General features: G+C 32.8%; 1 protein-coding gene across 2 annotated transcripts; it reads left to right on the forward strand.

Annotated features, from left to right (window-relative positions):
* Positions 1-14,482: 14,482 nt before the first annotated feature.
* Positions 14,483-18,782, forward strand: LOC106106743 (E3 ubiquitin-protein ligase RNF8-like). Of its 2 annotated transcripts, XM_013287390.1 has the most exons (10): positions 14,483-14,809; positions 14,896-15,513; positions 15,648-15,899; positions 16,181-16,378; positions 16,454-16,531; positions 16,674-16,787; positions 17,002-17,246; positions 17,656-17,774; positions 17,959-18,004; positions 18,670-18,768. In XM_013287390.1, the coding sequence occupies exons 1-10, from the start codon at positions 14,717-14,719 to the stop codon at positions 18,746-18,748; spliced, it is 1,842 nt and encodes a 613-aa protein (XP_013142844.1). In that variant the 5' UTR covers positions 14,483-14,716; the 3' UTR covers positions 18,749-18,768. The 2 variants fall into 2 exon arrangements, with proteins under 2 accessions (XP_013142844.1, XP_013142845.1); XM_013287391.1 differs by lacking the exon at positions 17,959-18,004 and having other exon boundaries at positions 14,484-14,809; positions 18,670-18,782.
* Positions 18,783-19,058: the final 276 nt, after the last annotated feature.

A 19,058-nucleotide genomic window follows, 5' to 3' on the forward strand; every position in this document is an offset into this window, starting at 1 on the left:
ATTGCAGATGTAGGGACATTAAACATTACGATATTATTACCGGCCATCTGTGTTGATTTTAATATTTAAAAGCAACGTTTTTTTCATAGTTCATTTGTTATTAGTTCTTGACTTTTGTTACGTAAGGGATAAGGTAGTCGAGGTTTTTGTCATCAACAGTTTGAGAAACTGTACTAAATTTCAATGGTAACTTACAAACGTTAGTTAAATAACGTGACTTTGTTTTAAATGTGCCAACAATAACATTTGATTAAAAAATGTATTACAAGTTCCAGTTTAAAAAGCTTCGCAGAATATAGCTGTAAAATAGGTTCCATTTTCAAAATTATCTAAAAGCGGGGCTTTAAAGCTGTATCCCTGAATAAATGTACGACAGCTTACTTGGAGTAATCCATTCATCATGTTATGTAAATTGAATCACACGTCTCATCTCCTCTCTGTACGAGCTCGTTTGCAAATATGTGTACACTTCGCGATATAAAAACATTGTAATAAAATCGGTAAACATCCATTACCTAGAAAGAGTTCTGTAATCTAAGGAATACATTGGATTTTGTCTTATAATAATTCGTTTTCATGTATTACACAAACAAGTTGGTCTAATAGAAGAAATACGGGATACATAATTGCTTTTACCAACAATATTCGTATTTTATATTAGAGCACAATAAGAAATATCATAAGTACAGTCTATTCGTTTCTAAATAAAAATTAACTAACCAGTACCTAATAATAATTTAGACCTGTTTTGTTCTCTACGTAATATGTAGTCTAGGTTTATTTTTGGTTTAGAATAAGTATATCAACAATGAAAGACATTAAGACTAGTAAATATTATTAAATATACACGATTTTTTGGAAAAGTATAGAAAATCCAAACTATGGTTTTAAAAATGTAACATGACAATATGTAAAATAAACTGTTAATAGCTTTAATCGGATTTTAATCCCAACGTAAATTATGTTTCTCGTTCGGTTTGCTATCATGATTAAGCTTATCTAGCTACCAAATTAAGGCAAATTGAACAATTACGGCTTTATTTATTGTCAACGGGCAAATATAAAAAATCGATCTTTTTGTGGACTTTACTATTTACAATCTATCTATACTTATATACTTAAAATATACTAAAGCGTAAACACACACTTCTTTGCTGCCTAAGATGTCAGCAATCACAGCATATTTTCAAATAACTCTTTTTTTAATAAAAAGCCCTACACTTACGCCACGCTTTAGGCTATATATTATCACGCCGTTAAACTTAGGGGTAAACATTTTCGTTAAAAACCCTAATGTGGGAAAGAGACCGTAAGTTGTTGCCAACATCAAGGAAGCAAGGTTGCCAAAGTTTGACGTCATATCATGTCAATTTGACATTTTCAATTGATAATTTGACAACTGTGAACAATAACTTAAATTTTTTTATAATTTTATGCGGATGAAGTTGCATGGGAACAGCTAGTAAACAATAAAAATGTTATATTTTATGGAATAAAACATTTCGTGTGGCAAAAAGGCGTATTTCTTGTGATCTAAGCTAACGGAAGTTTAGTTAGCTCATCATAATTAAACATTATTCAACAGAAAACTTGTCCAACATTTCACGTCAGCGGAAACAAGATTTTACTCAGAGAAAAAAAACTCAAAGAGTAATGAATGTCTGCGGGCGAGAAATTGATGGGCTGAGCAACGCTAAGCCTCCAACACCGATTTTGAACAGTTAATTCAACCCAACCAATTAATTTAATTTTTTTACATCGAATTCGTTCAAAGATATTTAAATAAAGAAGAGTTTTGGCGTTATTTTGCTCTCTTAGGAATGATTCTTAACTAAGAACGACATTACTACTTGAACTCGCTCGTCTTACAGTATGGAGAGTAAGTTGTCATGTATAGGTAAGTGTAACGCCGCCATTCGCGCTTTTTGACTGTTAAGTTATAACTTAACAGCCAAAAAGCGCGAATGGCGGCGAATCAAGTTATAACTTGCTTACTCCAAAAAGCAAAACTTGACGAAAAAACTCCAATGTTTTTAACACTCTTTCTTTTGGCTTTGACAATAACTAAATAGTAATTGATATTGTGATCATATTGTTATAGTTTTCTATTTTCTTTTAACAAATTTTATGTAATACACTCATAATATAACTAAAGAAAGAATTTCACAAAATGTTTTTATAATATTATATTTGCATTTGTATTTCCCGTTCAGAGTGAACTCGTTGTCGTTGTCGATTGCCTGCATTATTTGCCGGCAAACAGCGCAAAAGGGAGCAATTTTACCTGACAATAGTGAAGCCACAGGACAAATCATGTGTTAAAAGCGATCTCGAGTGTATGATGGATTGTTGATTTTTTATTAAAATATACTTAACTACATATTTTTAGTAATGATCATACAGTTAACCAGACTATGAATAAAAACCGAATTCTATCGAAATAACTGAGTAAATCTTTTATTTTCTATATTCATTAATTAATCACAAGAAGAAGGTTATAATTATTACCAAATATTTTATGAGTAACTTATGTTGTAAAGTTATACTAAAATAAAACATAAAAGCGACTCAATTTAGATGAAAATTCCTTTGTTAGCTTTTATTTAAATGGCAAGAATATAGGAGCAAGCCCCGCCTGCGATGTAAACTGAAACCGAATTAAATTGCAAGTCGTAAATTGTAAAACGAACCATTTTCGCAATCCAATCGTGAATCTGTTTCTTGCTTATGAGCCACAATAGAACAGTGGTTAATGGTATGCCTTCAACTAGAGATACTTCTTCAAACCCTACACACCATTTACTGTTACGAATTACAAATAGTGTTAATCAGTTTTCGTACACGATTCTAGAAATAATATTAGCACAATTTAAACAAAATACATAAAAGTACGAAACTCAGTACCCATACAACTTAAAATTAATCATAGATCTTTTAAAAGTATTTCATTCAGTTCCTTGGTACATTAAAATGTGGGAGTATGTATTTATATCCATTTTCGTAACATTTTAAAGACGCAGATAAGTATAAAGCGTGGGTGGCAGAATGCGGCAGCCGAAATGGAGTCTGTGTTATTCAAACGGAGATCCGGCGCAAAAACTGTCCGACACCGACAGTGCAGTATCCGAAAATCGCGCGCTAAAGAGACACTTTTACATCTTTTAATGCGAGCGCTAAATTCACACTTCCCTCGCTTTAATTTTTACATATTAACGTTTTAGGTACCATTTTAATAGGTGTGCCAACTTCTAATTAGCGGAGAACTGAACATTGGCGACAAAAAAAACAACGACTAGAGCCTTGATGTTGACGTAACACCACCGCCCGAAGACGTACCATGCAAAAAGATAGTATTCCAAAGTGTTAAGTATGAAAAAAGTCAAATTAAATCAATTTCAGTTTTTTTCCGTTGTGAAAATTTAAACTACTTCGGCCATTTCATGATAGACCTATCCACCGGTAAAATCGTTTGAATTATGCAGAAGTAATAAAAATAGTATTCCTAGTACCTACATCTATTTAATTTACACAACGAAGAAGTTTTTTGAGCCTTTGGTATTAACTTGACAAAACAACTTTACGACACTAGTAATAAAACTGATATCTACACTATTTGAAAATATTTGCAAAAGAGCAACGATAAAAGGTAAAAGTATTCTGATTCTTAATTTCTAACGTAAAGCGTTTAGAACTAAATGTACGCTCGTTAAAACTCATCCGTATGTAAAGTTAACTGCCTGTAGAAATTAGGGAGACGTGGAAAATACTACAGAACGTTATCTACGTATATTTTTTTGATTTATCATAACTTTGACTACTTTTACAAGTTTTTTTAAAACAGTTAAAATAAAAATAGTAGTGGTTAGTAAATCCATTCTCTTTCTGTTCTTATCTATTTATTTATGAACATTTAGTTAGCAATTTTAACTAAAGTATGGAAGAAGATTTAATATAAAATTTAATTTAAACAAACATTCTACATCTGCATTCGAAATCAAACCTTTTAAATGCGGCACTGCGTAGTGTCAAGTGTGGGCGGGGTGTGAACGGGTGCAGGGGGTAGGGGGTACGAACCGGATGCGCGCCCGCGGTAACTCATGCGATCTTCCGGCGCAAAAACGAGCGACGGACAGCGCCACTTGTAAACGTCGTCCGAACATATACTAGAAAAGTAATATACACGAATTCATTGTTTGTTATTTCTGAACATGTCTGAATGGATGAGTTAAAGAAAATATTTAACGCTGAGTATAGTTGTAATGTAAAGCAGTTTACATACCCCAACACTAGTCTTGATCTTACGGACATCAAATAAAATAAAAATGATATCGATTAAGTCTTCTGTAGCTACGAAAAAACATCTTAGGAATGTACAACATACGACTGTTAAAAAAAAAGCTTACCTAATCTCGATTTCGGTAGCCTGGGGTTGTGTTTCGAGAAATGTCTACTTAAAACTTATTTAAGTCTCTTTCAATTTATATAATTCGGCATAGACATACCATTACATAAGTTCACTGTCCAATTATCTGAAAGGACACCGCTAAATCCACGCATTAGTTTTCATTTGTTTTATAAACGACCAACGAGCCAGCAAGCTAGAGGCCATGACGACCAACACCAGACAATGATATACTTCTGCTACAGAAGTTTCAATTTTAGCCAAACTGCGAGAACATTACAGCTGGGAATATTTCTCTTGAACTGTTCGCGCACAAAACAATGCTTTGCGGAAAAACACTGTCCGTCAACTTCGTCGAAATAAATAGTGTTCCATTTTCACTTGACACGTCCCGTATTTTATATTTTGCAGGAACATTTTAAAGGGTATATGCTGTTAAATTTAAATTTCAAACTTGCGTCAAACACGATTCTTTTTACTTTTTGGAATAACAAAATATGTATCAGTGACGAATTATGCTGTGGAAAATTAAGGAATTGTTTTTACCACTTAATAAGTACAAAAATAACTTGAAATCCTATATCCTGTACAAGGAGGTGGGCGATATAAGGAAAAGGCGGCTTAAAGTTTTCCTACCGCCCGCCGTTCTCTTAGTCCTCGGATAAAATTCTCTTACGGACTCGTTATTGTAGGGCTTAACAATTTGTCAGATTTACACACATTCTTCATTATCCTTCATGGCCAGATATAAAGCTATAAGATAAATGAATTGAAAAAGCAATAAGTTTTAATGTTCCGACAGATTCAAGTCTGTAAAATTTCCTTTGCAATTTCCCTCAGTGACATTCGATTTCGACGTCTAATATCGCATTCGTCACGTCGAATATTACCCTCACGGATCATATAATCGCTGTAGGTCTCCGAGATTTCTTTCCTTTGACCCGAATGTTTTATTACGAAGTCATGTCAGTACTACTTTTTGTCACTAGCTAGCATTATGTAAACTATTCATAGAGTTCTAAAACTCTTATTGCAACAGTTTATTTGCGATTTTTATCAGCTTATTATTTAATGTTTATAATGATGTAGAAACAAAAATTTGTGCAAAAGAAACATTCTAATAGCATGAAGATAGATAGGACTTCTAAATAATTAGGCTTGCATAAATGAGAGGTAAAGGTGGATCGAGGACTCTATCCACTGTAAGATCTTTATTCGGACCACGTACAAAATTATTCGAGTTAAATGTACGAGCCTGAATCACTAGCCACTGCTTTAATGTAGAACTTTTACAGTAAACTGAATTTACATGCAATATTCAAATATGATAAAACCATTTTCGTTTTTACTTTAGCTGGGCTAGCGAAGTATGACCACAATGTTTTCAGATTTGTGGTAATATTAGGAAATATTTCATTCTTTCAGCCTTGGGTTTTGATTTTAACACAGTTATTTCAATTTACCATATATCTCATAAAGCACCACATTTTTCTTGTAAATTTACATACTAACCTAACTTGCTAAATGCTAAAAAAAATTGTTATTACGAGGGACGGATTCTATATTTGAAAAAAGTGACATAGAAGTAATATCATGATAATCAAAATTCATACTAATGTAATTGATGGATATTTGTTAAAGTTTTTTGCCTAAACTGCTGAACGGATTTAGATGTAATTTGCTGTAGATGTAGAGGAAGGTCTGGAAAAATACATACTCACTTTTGTTTTTATTTTTAATTCCACGCGGACGGAGTCGCGGGCGAAAGCTAGTATTCTAATAATAAAACAATACAGACTTAAAAATGTCCATAGTATGTTTCGTAGAACGTAAACAAGTAGGTATACGAAGAAACCAATTCAGAGACTAATGAATGTCTGCGGAGTAGGAATTGATGGGCGGCGCAGCGTTAAGCTTACAAAACCAATTTGGAGCCAGTAAGTTTTACTCCACTAATTAATTTTATTTCTTTCTTTTTTAAATCGTATAGCCGACCAATTGGAAACACAGCTCTAGAAGAAATTGTTTAAATTCATTGTAATCACAACTCAAATGTTTCGCCCGTTTTTTATATCTTTCTTTCCAGGGCCGGCGTTAGGGTAGGGCGATGTTGAGCGACCGCCCAGGGCGCTGGGCAGTAATAGGCGCCGTTACTCCATCCCTCCACTCTTACGAGTGTAAAATTCGTAGGCTATGGCGTAGGGCCGTGGCGTATGTAAATTAGCCGGTTGGAAGGACCCAACTCAAACATGATGAAAATGGGCCGCATTCGAAGTAAAATTTCGCCCAGGTTGCTAGCAGAGCTAAAACCAGTACTGTTCCTCTCATTTCATCATCAGAAATTATAATATCAACAAAAAAATACATAAAAAGATAGTTTCAGTTTTTCAATGGTTTACAGGTTTGAATAGCTATTAAAATTGCAAGGGAATTGTATCGTGGTTTCCCGGCGTGCGTAACTTTCAAACTTTCTGCGGCTAACTTGCGCGTTTATGTTTTACGAGCTTCCTAATTATTTAACGGCACGCCTCGTATTCAACTACAAATTGCATTCAAGTGTTAAAGAAAAAAATACGTAAAATTTGCTTTTTTACTAATAACTTTTGAGTAAATATTTTATAAGTAACTATATTTTCATTTATTATTCTTACCTTTCATTACATCTATACTAATATAATATTATAAAGAGGACATATTTAGATTTTTTTTATATTTGATTCACATAAAAACTACTGGTCCGATTTCATAAATTCTTTTACCATTAAAAAGCTACGTTATCTGTGAGTAACGTAGGCTATATTTTTTAATTTCACGCAGGCGAAGTCGCGAGCAACAGCTAGTATAACATAATTGGACAGAACAATCTTATTATTGGTATGCAAACATTTAATTTCACTGAAACACAAATATAAATATACTATCGGTGCAGAGAAGTCAAAATTTTCCCTTTCCTTAAATACTAAGAAAAAAACAAACTGTCTGTATCATCGTTGGGAACGAGGCGGAACGACGTCACTTCGACCCAAATATATCAATGACGACAGGATGAAAATTGGACTGGACCCGTGTTAATGTTTTGTTTGGACTCGTGGACATTCCGATGTATTTTAAGACCTTTTGATATCAGAAAATGATTTCTTTGGTACGACTAATTCAAGTAAAAAATGTATATGAATTATTATAAAATAATTCACATATATTTTTAAAGAATTAGTCCATTTCTTAAAAGATTTCAATAACTTACAGCGTTTTTAATCGTGATGAATTTGTGGCACGTAATTAACAGTTATATACATAATAAAATAACTAATAAAGAAGTTATACACGTAAACTGAAGAAAATTGCACCTTGTTTTTGAATTGAATCCCAAACGCGAACACGATATTTATAAAATAAACCGAATTGGTACACTAATAAGACAAAGCGAGCAATGCAAATACGCACTAACATACAGGCTAACTTCAAACAATGCAAGAATAGCCAGTTACGATATCAAAGGAGATTCTATATGTATTAAACAGCTTTGTCCAGATGGCCAGTAACAATATTTGCAATCTAATTAATCTATCAAGAGACATATATATTTGAATAAATAAAGGATAACATCGGGCACTAAAAAATATAAAAAAAAGCTGGTTTTATTTGTAAGATATTGCAATAAAACAGAATGCAAAATTCAATAGTTCAAGCAGACTACTAGCGCCATCTATCAAACAAAATAAGCAGTTGGTTAAATGAGCTCACAATTTTTTGGGTAAAAAATTAAAAAATATGTTAATACATTAACAGTGTATTTGCTAACATAATCATGGTACTTAATCACTCGCACAGTTGTACGAGTCAACTTTACATATGTGTCTTGGCATTCGTCCAACTTTTACAATAAATCCTCGCTTTAATCAGTTCTGTCACAAAACATCCAAGAGACGTTAAATAGACAAGAAACTGACAAGAACTTTTTTAAGCAAATGAAATAATTTTTGTAAAGTAATTTAAAATACAATCAACTGGATCATGTTGCTATATTACGAACGTTAATGTTCATCTACAAACTATTTCATTAAATCATCATTCAATTTGGTAAAAAGAAGGGAATTAAAAACCTCATTTGACAAAAGTGTCGGTGTACACGACAGACTTATATAACCCCAAATGTTACTCTATACGCTGAAAAAATCCATTAAATGAATTATGTACGTAGGGATGAGTAAGGGAAGTAGTTTGGTTTTACACTGTATCAAATCGTGAATGTCATCACTTCAGGCGTTCTATGATAGAGTGACACTAATGGTAACAGTGGTATCCCACACGAAACGCGTTGAATTAAAATACATAATCTGTGACGCGCTTCTACAAAAAGCCGTCGCTATGTGTAGGGGCGAGGGTGGCAGAACGTCGCGCAACGGAATGTAAATTCAAACGAAGATCCGCCGCAAAAACTGTCCAACTGAGCAATATTCGTAGCGGTTTGGAACGGAAGCATTACATATGATACAGAAAGTGGAGAGAGAAAGATGTAACGTAGCTATAAATTTTTTAATTCAATTTCACTAAAAAAAAGTTCTCCCTAATAAATAAGATCTGCATAAATTAAATAAAACACTGTTTATTATTATATTTTATCTTTCCAATAAGTTATTGTCCAATTAATATAAAGAGAAAAATAATTGTCTGTTGAATTTTGTTTTGTTTGGTTTACGTAATTATATTAAAAATATTCGTGTTTATACAGTTTATTATACAAGTGTATCTCTCTCCTGCCGTTTTACTTATCCCCGCAGGGTAGCAGCCTTTTCACTCTGCTCCAACATGAAAACGTATTGCATAAATTACAACAAACGTGATTAGATTACGAGAGTAAGGCAACAAGCAATGCTGTATCTACAATATTTTTCGGAATTAACAAATACTGATATTTGATATGATTTTTAAAATTATTTTTCTTGCTTTCGCTATTATCACTTGATTTCGTTCGAACGTCGTACTTTCGAAACCAGTATTTGCTTTGTTGACCATTCTTTTTTTAACTATTGCTCTTTGAGTAATACTTTTGTAATACTAACCTACCCTTTGGCGGTTTAACTGCCCCATCAAGAATTATTTAAAGGTTACTCAACCACCCTATGGCAGTCGGTAAAACAAAAGCTAGTAACGAACAATATTGTGAGAAAATAAAACAAAAAGAAAGTACATCCGCTGCTATGTCACAGCCACTAAAAGTTATTTGTGAACGTTAAAAAAACTGTTACGCACGGCTAAATCATCTCACGGCCGAGTGGGCTACAATCACGGCACTAACTTTGTTCGCGCGCTGCCTGCCACTCCATTATAGATGCTTTAGCTTTTTTACAGCGAAACATAAAAAATAATATGATACTCTGACCTTAGACCTTACTTACGTAATAACTTTACTGTTACTGTAAATAATACTCGATTTATATTTTACGTTAAAGTATACCGAGTTAAAATCTGCTAATTTGAGAGAAAGATATGAGGATAAAAGTATTGGGACGGTACTAACATAGTGAATATCTAATTTTATGAATAATAACAAATATTGAATCTGTACTTATACCTGTCTTCTAGCTACAAACGTACTTCGGCTTCCGCTTTCATTGAAACATCCTAAGCTCGTTCTGTGTAACAATCGTTGAAACTAATTAATTTTCCCAAAAGACCAAGCAGTTTTCGAATAATCTTGACGTAAGTTAGTGCACTCCTTCCTAAAAGCAATTTCTCTGAGCGGGCACCATTACTACTCCTCGAGGAACCCATTCACTCAGTCTGATAACGATGAAATGAATTGAATAGACTAATTATTCCCATCACGACCTCTTAGAGCCCGCCGCTCTTTTGTTTCGGTAATTTGAAAACGTTTTGAACCTTTAACATCACAATAGTGAATTTACCAGCTCCGCACAATAATGTAGCTACCGAAACAAAACAAAAAAACAAACACTCCAACAAAAGATGTAGCAAACAACGCCCAAACTCTCACGACCGTTTTACCTAATGGAGTGGTCTGTAACTTTTTACTGTATAACCTGAACGCGATTTAAACAAAATTTATTGTACAAAACGAAAAATATGGTTTCAGTATAAGCCATCCTTGGTAGAATTAAATTATCCATAAGAATAAACATTCAATATAAAGCAGAAAAGAAAATATTAAAAATTAGAATTGTTACAGACGTATAAATTTCAAGTGGAAAATCTCAAAGGACTTCGAAAACAAATTACACTTGTTAATTGAAATGAACTGCGTAGAAACGGCTCCGGACCAGCTTTAACCTCGGTCGGACCATCGATTTCTCACTCGCCGACACTCGATTACGTGATAAATTGATGTGATCTTGAAAATCACTGCAATATTAACGATTTTCCCTAAATGCCAGATATGTATTATCTTTTTACAGCTATGTATGCCTTTTATTTCTAAAAAAAATGACTGTACACTTTCCATTAGATCGATTATTATGGTTCCAAACGTGCTAGTATTTTGTATATTATTATACTTATAGTAGCCTTTAGTACTACTTTTCCCGTTATATTTCTAAATAATCATGGTGATTATCATCTTTTAAAGCTCAATCAGGAACTTTTAATATGTGTCAGACTATCTAAAGTCATTAGCGACGCCTACACAAAAGCTAAAAGGTTTAATAATTCTGAAAGGGATTCGAAATAGCCTAAGCACAAAAGCAGACGCGATAAAGAGTAGATTAAAGCTACGGCAATATTTAAACGTGTACCTCCGTTTCGAAAAAAATTTGCTTGCTGATAAAAGCTTACAACGAATGCTTAAACGCTCAAATTTACATCCTTCCAATTAGGGTAGAATACTCGTATGTTTTTCTTGTAAACATCATTAAAATTTTTTACATGAGAATGTATTTCATTGTAAGGTTCTATCACTTGTAGGTGACAAGTTTCTTTCGTTAAATCGAAAATATCTGAAATAATTAAGATTAGTTTTGTACTTTTTTAACCCGAACACAAACAAGTGGAAGAAGTCGACATTACCGTGGTATCCGTCTAATTTTCATGGTGTCCTTCACATTAATGGGTCAATGTGACACAATAACTGCCGCGTTCCATTCATACCCGTAGTAACTCTGTGTATCCTACTTTATGTATTTTTTTCATTACTTATTTTGCAAAGAAAATTTAATAGTTAATGAGGATACTTTAAGTTTTACTTGACAGTCCCAAAGTCTCGCAAACACATGATAAAAGGCGATCTTAGGTTATTATTGCACTGAGATTACAGTTATTAGAGTATCAGAGAATCATTTAAATTTTTAGCTGTGATATTTTATAATCTTATTTAATTGAAACCTTTTTATAATAGGTCGTAAAACTTTTAAGCTTCAAGATAGACATTACTCTACTTATTCATTCAGAAGTTACACAGAATTTTATTTGCACACTTAAAGAAACAATTATATTCTAATAATTTTAACAAAAGCACAAACGAAGCGTTAGTAACCTAAAGTGATACAAACACAACACAATCAACAACTCCCAGAAAAATTAATGTCAAGGCATTGTGATATAAATAAGATATACGAGAGCAAACTTTCTTTGTTGCGTAAGCAGATAATTTGCAATACAATACAAAATTACAATACTATACAGAAATAAAATCGCCCAATGAATAGTATTGGTTTTACTGTAGTAAATACAAACAGATATTCAAGTTATTTATCCAATTTATTAAATCCTTTTAATAAAATCAGATAAATCTCAGGCGCTTTTATTCCGATCACGTAGACAATTATTCGAGTTAAGGGAGGGAGCTTTAGCCACTGGCCTCAGCGAATGACCAACTTTTGCAATAAACCCATCGCGCCTCCGACACTTAATCAGTTTAATGAAAAAGATTTTACGGGAAATTATATCACTCAGTCGAGTGCTATTGTTTCTTCATCGCGAGCTGCCTTTGTCCGAAAACTGTATCCTATTATTTACTATTGCAATGCAAATTGCAACTTGTCAAAATCGTAGTATGCAGCTGCCCCTTTTGCCCCCCTGGCTACGCCCATGATCCATGATCACACTAAAAAAGTTGTTCATTATATAATTATGTGTACTTTAATATTATGTATTTAAATAACGATATTTTTCCATTAATCTCGAAGTATAAAGGAAATAGCAAATATTAAATTAACATGGTCACTGGTAACGAAATGAACGCTTAGAGAAACAATCAATTTAGAATGATTCGGATAAAAGAATGCCCGAGGCGGTCATAATTTAAGAAGATACAAATGTTGTCCTCAAAATCTCAAAGGACTCCGAAAATGAATTTACGACTTTCATGCCAAAGTGTTTCACACCAAATAATTGTTATAATACCGGAAGAAATACTTAAATTTTGTTTCACTTTAATAAGATTTGATGCTACAGAAATGCTTTTTTTCTAAGTAAATGTCATATAAATTAATGTTTTATTTACTGAAAATTTGGGAAAACTACTCGATCAATCTTATTCCATCATCTAAGTGTAAATTCAGGTGGCACCAGCATTTTTTTTTAATTGTTAATGGGTTTGTGTAATTAAGTTTTGAACATTAACGAACGAATCATAAATAATTAAATGAACATAATTTTTGAGGATCTAAAAAAAACTGAAACTAAAATGAGGCTTTAAAAAATTATCGGAGCAGGCCCATTCGATAATAGGCATAAAGTGGTACAACTTCACAGAAACGAATCATTTCATCATGAAAAATGAGTTGCAAATTGTCGAACAACTTTAGAGACGTCTCATGCCAAAACATCAAAACCCATAGCGTTAAAAATTCATTATGTACTTAACCGCTGCCTTACATTTTTCGAGAGTACTAAAGTCTGCTTCGTTTATATTAAAGACCTCTATCTATTCGTTTTATCCGGCAAGAAATATGCTTTCACTTCGGTATCCCTTTATCCTCCTTACGTACCCTCTTTCACAACAGCTTTTAAAATGATGTTTAGCTGAATTTTAACTTTTCTTACTTAATAAGTTTTTTGTTGGCGAGTTTTACGAAGTAAACTGTTTTAAATTTTGTTTTTGTTTTTTTCTGGCTTATTTTACACTTAACGAAATTATACTCTATAACACCTATACTATACAAATATTAATAATACAGTCCAATAATAACCAGAAAGGAGTAAAAACAAATCATTTCTTTTTTTGTCATTGAAATTACATTTGTCTCTGTCTCCATTGGTTAATACCTACGTAAGATATTCTTTCAATATTGCAAACTTTCTCCACCAGTCATGATTATCTCATCATACTTGATGTCGCCCGCATCTCTTTACCGCTGAATTATAGACAACCAGTGTGTTAAAGAAAACCAGAGAGAGATCCTTTGTGAATTTCTAAAGATAAGAACGATTACTGAAAAAATCTAGGAGCGTTCCCACCGCAAAACACTTGTGTAAAAACATATTAAACAAACTTAAAAAAGCGGTGACCCCTTTTATTCCTTCAGAAAAATCAGACATAGCAATATGTTTTGTACAAGAATTTTCTAAGTTATGCAATTAAAAATCAATCCTCATATTTTTCTCTTACGGTACATTTAACGTACATATTTATTGAAGATACTTGTTTGCAAGAAAATGACTTTTTGTCTAATATTCTGCCCAGAAACATTATTAAGTCAGTCATGAGCGCGCCACATTCTACATATATAATGTAGAATAAACCAACAGGGAAGGATCATATGGCTGTTGGCAATTTTGTGAACTAACATTGTCGTCTTGAAAGCGTTCTGTTTTGACATCTAAAGAAGCGGCAAATGCACGGTTGAATGTTTCCATTTTAAAATGTATGTGGGGCCATAGGACCCTATAATCAGCAAATAAAACTATATGATAATACATTACGATATGAATTCCGAAAGAAGGTGGGAATTTTTTGCTTACTGGTAAGTCTACAATCAGGCACCCTTCCGTCAATGTCAAAAAACTCCCATAAAATCCTTGTAGATCTATACCTGTTTCGTGAAGACAACAATTTATATTCTGTGCTAAAATCACCATATGTCAGTTATATAGTTTTTCTGTGATTCTGTGTATATCTGTCAAATTTCAGCCATTTCGATTTCGTTTCGTACAATCCAGTTTTTACTAAGGCTTAGTATATTCTTAGTCTGAGAGTTTTTGTTAGCAATAGAATTTAGAATACTGTGAATATATTGTGTAAACGAATTATAATTGAACAAAGTTATATTTTTAAAGAAATATTGGTACATTTTATTTTGCTGTGATTAACAGCTTTAAATAATATGTTAATCAATTAACAAGATAAATGATATAAACATGCAGGATAACGACGTACCATATTTAATTTCTACCAAAAAGTTAAAACCTGAGTACGAAACCTTAGAAAAAATTAAAGTAACTTCAACCATTGTGAGTTTTGTTTCTCAACTACGTCTTACTTTAGCTGATAGGTTTTTCCTTTATTTAAAATTATTTATTTAATGTTTCATTTTTAGTTAACCATAGGACGAGGATTAAAGAACTCCGTCGTTATACCAGTTATAGCAATATCTAGAAATCACTGCATCATTAGAAAAACATTTGATGAATGGTTTATTGAGGATCACAGTAGTTTTGGAATAGAGCTTAACGGTATAAAGTTAGGCAATGGCAAGTACAGGAAACTTAATAATCTCGACGTTATTATTCTGGACCCAGCAAAGGAATTTGTTTTTTCATTCATAAAGCCAAACACAAGCATCAAAGATGAAAACATAGATTGTGAACCTTCCAATAAACGCATAAAACTTGAAAATGATGTTGACTCTGCTGATATTATAAACAATGTGAAAATCAAATTTGAAAACTCACAAAGTTCAGAAATGCAACACATTGCTGAAAAAATTCAAAATGCACAGGATATCCAAAAGAACTCTCAATTGTTAAAGGATCGCTTACAAACAGAAATGATGCAAAAAATGCAAATTTTAAACAAGCTTTATACTACAAAAATGGATTGCTTGGAAGATGGCAAAACTACAATTGAAGAACAAAGAGCCCTACTCATACAAGAGAGAGATGGAGAACTTGCTTCTTTAAAAAAGGAAATGGAAGGGAAAATTTCTAGCCTAAAGGTAGGTTAAAAAAAGCATAAGTTTGTGTTTTTATTTTAGTAAGTAATGTATTTTTTAAATAATGCATTATCCATTGTTTAAATAGTCTAATACATCGGGAATTGTTTTAACATATTATGTAACAAATTTGACAGGAAGAAATTGAGAAACACAATGCAATAGAATCGGAACTCATTTTAGAAAATGTCTCCCTAAAACAGAAACTTTTAAAAGAAAGAGAAGAATTTCTGAGTGAAATAAACAGAGAAAGTTCTTCTAAACAAGATTTATTGAGCAAACTCGAAGCTAAAATGTGGGAGCAAGAAGAAATTCGTAAAGTAGAGAAAAGAAAACTAGAGGAGATGTTACGAAATGAAACGGAAACTCTGAAATTAGCTAACGAAAAGGTAATTTGTTCATATCCAGTTTTATTATGATCTTTTTACACTTTACATCAGAAAGTGTTTTATGGAATTTATGAAATATGTAATAGTAAGTAAAGTGTAATATTGACACACTTCTATAGAGAAATGTTTGATTTCTGCAAATATTTATGAATTTTAGCATTAAATATGACCTGGACTTTTTTTTACGATTACTAGGTTTCAATGTATAACCATTCATTGTATACCATAAAGTCTTTTCTATGGTATTTTTAATTACATTGGTTATTCTATGATTTTTGTAGGAAATAAAGGCACTGGAAGAGCAAAAAAAGTTGAGGGAAACTGAATTGTTACAAGATTTGAAGGTTTTAAAAAGTAAACTGGAATCAAAAGAAAAGGAGACAGAACAACATAAATTTGAAGTTGAGAAAGAGTTAACTAAAAAAGTTGAGGAATTGAAAAAAGTCAGCGAAGAGGAAAAAGTTAAAATGGAAGAACTTGTAAGATTATTTTTAAGATCAATGAAAAATCTGATATTTTTTTAGAAATATTGTGGTAATACTGCTTTGTTTCAGATACATGAAAGAGAGGAATTACAGAAGAAGTTATTTGAAGCCAAAGTCAATGCGAACAAATCTATTGTAGAATTAAAGGTACATTTTATTATGTGTCACTACCATTTATATGTTTATAAATAGGCAAGAGACAAGGTCATAATATGGTGGTCATATGATATATGTTTTGTGACGAAGGTAGGCATTTGCGAGCTTAGTAATGTTTTTTATATATTTTCAGACTCGAGTAGAAGACAGAGAGACGGAACTGGCCGCGCTGGCTGCAGAGAGGATACAGAAACATTCCGAACAGTCCACTGAAGTTATCAATTCTCTTCTCGAACAATTAGATAAGGTTAACTTTTTAAATATTAATTTTCTAATTATTTTCCTAATTTTTATTGTTGCAGTAAAATGTATAATTATACTAAAGTAATACTGTACATTTTTTAAAGTCAAATGTGGTTGATTGTAACGTATTTTTATAATTGATTAGCAATAACATTTTGTAAACATTAGATTATTGTAACCAATAGCATTGTAAATAAGTTTATATGTACAATTTTTAGGTTAAGAGTCAACTAAGATCAGTGGAGAATGAAAAGGAGATGCTGAAAGCGGAGAACGAAAATGGTGAGATTACAGCAAAGGAGAGTGCGGTGGCGGAGTTCGCGGATATAATGGAGAATGAGCTGCAGTGCAGCATCTGTGCGGAGTTGTTCGTGTGCGCCACCACGCTCAACTGCGCGCACACATTCTGCAAATACTGCATCACTATGTGGAAGAAGAAGAAATGGGAGTGCCCCATTTGTAGGTGAGTTAGAAACATGAATTATTAAGAAAAAAAAACAGTAAACATTGTATTTGAGAACATACTACCACACGCGTTAAAGAGGGGGGCCTACCACCCTAGAGAATCAACAAAAGTAAAATAGACATAAAAATTACTTCTAATTACACCATATTCATGTTAGTTGCCCTCAAGATAGCTCTTCATCATCATAGTCTAAGTCATAGTCATGGCATAGTCTTAATCATCGACTGGTGACGCTCATAACAAGTCTTATAACTAACTAAACTAATAAAAATATAAAAACTAATAACTACTAATAAAAATTAATTATCCAAAATGTCCTAATGAATGTATTTTTGAGGTGAAATACCACCAGATTCCCTGATTGTACTTTTGGTTGTTTTCGGCATAACAAATGTAACATTTTCAGGAAACCAATAACGTCGGAGTGCAAGAGTTTAGTGCTGGACTCGTTTATAGAGAAGATGGTGGAGAACCTGAGCGCGGAGATGAAGAAGAAGAGATTGGACCTGCTCAAGTCGAGAGAAGGTATCTGTTGGCAACATGCCTGTAGTTATAGTGAATAATACAGCTTCATAAATACAATTGTCTTAGCTCGACTAAACATTTACTCATAACAGAACTTTGTTACCGACTGTATACTCCATCAGTAATATTCATTATCTTTATTTACGTGAAAAGATCAAGTAATATGAAGCTGTATTGTTTACAGAAGACGAGGCGGCACAAGCACATCATCCTAACTCCGATAACGACCGGTATGCTTTTCTTACATTTTTTATTTTTTTCGTAGCACTTTATTTACAAACCGGTATTTCGTAAACAATTTATTGTATACGTAGTTTTTTATCAGTTTTTTTTATATCAAAGAGGCAAACGAGCAAACGGCTACGTGAATCCGTCAAACTGGCGAAGAGACCACTGCCCATAGAAATTCTTAATAGCGAATGCGTTACCTACCCTTAATCGACGGAGGAGACGCACATAAGAGGATGTTCTCCCTTCCTATGCGTCTACTCCGCCGTCAAATACATGTTCCCTTCCCATCTTTTTCTTATAAGAGAATGGGTGGGAAGAAAAAAGTACTAAAGTTGGCCCTCCATTTAGTATACTAACCGTAAGATTGTATAATATCTCGTACATAAACATTTTATGTAGACAAACGTAAATAACATAACTGAATATTTATATAGTGTTGTTGATATAAGAGCATAGTTTCATTAGTCGAAAACACGCGTGCGGGCTAACGACTAATAAAATCATCAGTCTACACAAGTGTTATGAAAATACTCGGAACAATCAGTGACATAAAGTTATAAACGCTAACGACCATGAAACTGCGCCCTAATGTACACGATTATCTTGTTACGTAGTGCTTTGAAAGTGACATAAAGTGTAACATTAATGTGGAGGTTTGTTGCAGAGGAAGTAACAGCCATGACGAGTCGGACTTCAACTCGTTGTTCGACGAGGGGGAGGAGGAGGAGTACGAGGAGTTGTAAGTATAATCTAATATTATAAAGAGGAAAGCTTTGTATTGTTGGATTTTTGTATTTTTGAAAAAATCAAAAATTACCGGGCTTGTTTCTTCTGTTTTTTTTTTTTTTTTAATTCTACATGAACGAAGTCATAAACAACTGCTAGTAATATATAGTGATTGTTAGAATACACCAATATCATAAATTGTTAAACATCCTATTATAAATGCGAATGTTGGTTGGATAGATGATTGTTACATCGTAACAGATCTTGATGAAATTTAGCACAGATAGAAAACATACTCTGGAGAACAAATACACTTTAAGTTTTTTA

Source organism: Papilio polytes, unplaced genomic scaffold, assembly GCF_000836215.1.
Source record: "Papilio polytes unplaced genomic scaffold, Ppol_1.0 DF822178.1, whole genome shotgun sequence".
Lineage (NCBI taxonomy): Eukaryota > Metazoa > Arthropoda > Insecta > Lepidoptera > Papilionidae > Papilio > Papilio polytes.

Excerpts from the sequence above, each read along its gene's own strand:
- LOC106106743 (XM_013287390.1), top strand. The coding sequence starts at position 14,717 with ATGCAGGATAACGACGTACCATATTTAATTTCTACCAAAAAGTTAAAA. Across the intron at positions 16,379-16,453 it reads AAGTTAAAATGGAAGAACTT|ATACATGAAAGAGAGGAATT; the intron begins GTAAGATTATTT and ends GCTTTGTTTCAG. Across the intron at positions 18,005-18,669 it reads CCTAACTCCGATAACGACCG|AGGAAGTAACAGCCATGACG; the intron begins GTATGCTTTTCT and ends GGTTTGTTGCAG.